Consider the following 2,047-nt stretch of genomic DNA (forward strand, 5'->3'; position numbering starts at 1 on the left):
TTCCTTCATTATTTTGGTAGAGTTAAAATTAATTTTTAAAAATACAAAATTTAAAATTTTTTCCGTCTAATTTTCTTTGTTTGTAATTTCAAATTGGAATGAATTATTTTCACACTTTAATATAGAAATAATAATTTCTTTTATGTGTCCTTTTCACTTCTTACAGATTCCTACTTGTCTTCGCAAATGCTAAACATTACTTGTGTTCCATAAAATTTGACACGATTCTTTGAACAATCTTTATTTCCCATCGAAGAAAATATCCTAAATTACGAAATTAGAAAAAGAATTTTAACATCGGAATTAAATTATATATTTTAAAATAATAAAATATAATTTTTATTTTAATAATTTATATCTTTATAAATTTTAAAATTTAAATTAAATTTTATTATTTTTGAGAGGTAAAATATAACTTTATCATTATTAATTTAAAATTATAAAAATCTAAATTAAAAATTGAAGATTTTAGGGCAATTGCAACCGAACAGCCAAATTTATAAAATTAAAAAAGAAATATGATGAAATTTGAATTGGTGACAAAATGTTCAAACATTTAGCGTACTGTTTGAATTAAAGATTATCTGATTTGGTTACAGCCAGACTACTATTTCTCCTAAATCCAAGGGTTAATGGTTGGTAGGGGCTAATTGTAAAAGCAGCAAAATTGCAGGCAAAATGAAAATAAAAAGAAATCCACCCTGGGTAATTGTAAGCGTAATCAATTTTTTGATTGATTCCATGAAGTTGAGAATAATCCAACAAGACGGCAATTTCATATGTTTGAAGAAATTATTTATGAAGAAACAAAACACAAACAACACAACCCTAAGGGCCTAAGCCTAAGCCTTACCTTTCTTTCAATCAATTAAAATTTTTTGAATCCTACGGCTTAGATCCTTTGCCATTAGCCGCCAAGGAAGCACTCATCATCTTCTGGAACTCCTCGAAATTGACATTGCCATCACCGTCTGAATCTACGGACTTGATCATCCTAGCACAATCATCAACCGAACACTTCATCCCTAGCTGATTCAGAACCAGGTGCAACTCGCTCGTCGAAATCAGGCCGTTCTTGTCCTGGTCGTACAAATCGAAGGCGTCGCGCAGCTCCAAGGCGGCGGTGACTTCATCGGATGAAGACCGGAAGAGAGAGGAGAACTCGGAGAGGTTGATGAAGCCGTCTTTGTCGGTGTCGATGTCTTCCAAGACACGTTTGAGTTCTTCCTCAGTGATGCTGGAGCCCATTGATTTCAACACATCGCGGAGCTCCGTCATCGAGATCTTGCCGTCCCTGTTGGCGTCGAACTGGTTGAAGACTTTTTGGAGTTCCCCCTGGTTGACGTTGGAGGATTTCTGGGTTGGAGTTGCCGACATGGTTGCTTTAGCCTCAAAGAATGGAAAATGGAGTAATTGTGGGAGCCGATTTGGAAGGCGAGGTGGGCTTTATAAGCCAGGAGGCAAAACAGAACAACAGTTAAATGCTACTCTAATAATCCTACTTTATCCCTTCCTCATACCACTTCGCCCTTATTACAACTGCAAAATAAGTAAATTTGTGATGATACCCATTATTATTTGAAATTTGAAATTTGTTTCTGTTCCTACCTCCGTCTATTCAACTAAATTTCTTTTAACCCTATTCGTTTCAGGGTAAATTATATCAACACTCAATTTTAATTTTAATAACAAAATAGTTACTCAACTTTTAAAAATAATAAATCAGTCATCGTAATCATTTTCCGTTACAAATGTAACGGAAAAGTGACTTGTTATTTTAACTGGCCACGTTAGAGTGTTTGCTGTCATTTAATTGGTCACGTTGGAGATTTTGTTGTCATTTAAACAGCCTCATTTAAGAACCGTAGCTAGGCAGTAAAAGAAAAAGAAGTAGAAGAAGAAGAGAAGAAATGGTTATGCCGTCCAATCCCTCACTCTAAGTACCCAATTGTCACCGTCCAAGTTTTCATGTCTTCTCCTTTCACATCATCCAAAAATCTCTCATTTATTATCCAATCCCTCACTCTCTTTGAAATCTCTACCTTTT

At 34.4% G+C, this 2,047-nt stretch overlaps 1 protein-coding gene across 1 annotated transcript; it reads right to left on the reverse strand.

Annotated features, from left to right (window-relative positions):
• Positions 1-706: 706 nt before the first annotated feature.
• LOC105794080 (probable calcium-binding protein CML27) lies at positions 707-1,578 on the reverse strand. The gene has a single exon (XM_012623072.2). It carries the CDS (start codon positions 1,375-1,377, stop codon positions 886-888), a length of 492 nt encoding a protein of 163 aa, XP_012478526.1. The 5' UTR covers positions 1,378-1,578; the 3' UTR covers positions 707-885.
• Between the last annotated feature and the right edge of the window lie 469 nt (positions 1,579-2,047).

This window comes from Gossypium raimondii, chromosome 3 (genome assembly GCF_025698545.1).
Source record: "Gossypium raimondii isolate GPD5lz chromosome 3, ASM2569854v1, whole genome shotgun sequence".
NCBI classification, from domain to species: domain Eukaryota; kingdom Viridiplantae; phylum Streptophyta; class Magnoliopsida; order Malvales; family Malvaceae; genus Gossypium; species Gossypium raimondii.

What these genes read in the sequence shown, in the direction of transcription:
- LOC105794080 (XM_012623072.2), bottom strand. Translation starts at nt 1,377, where the DNA reads ATGTCGGCAACTCCAACCCAGAAATCCTCCAACGTCAACCAGGGGGAA.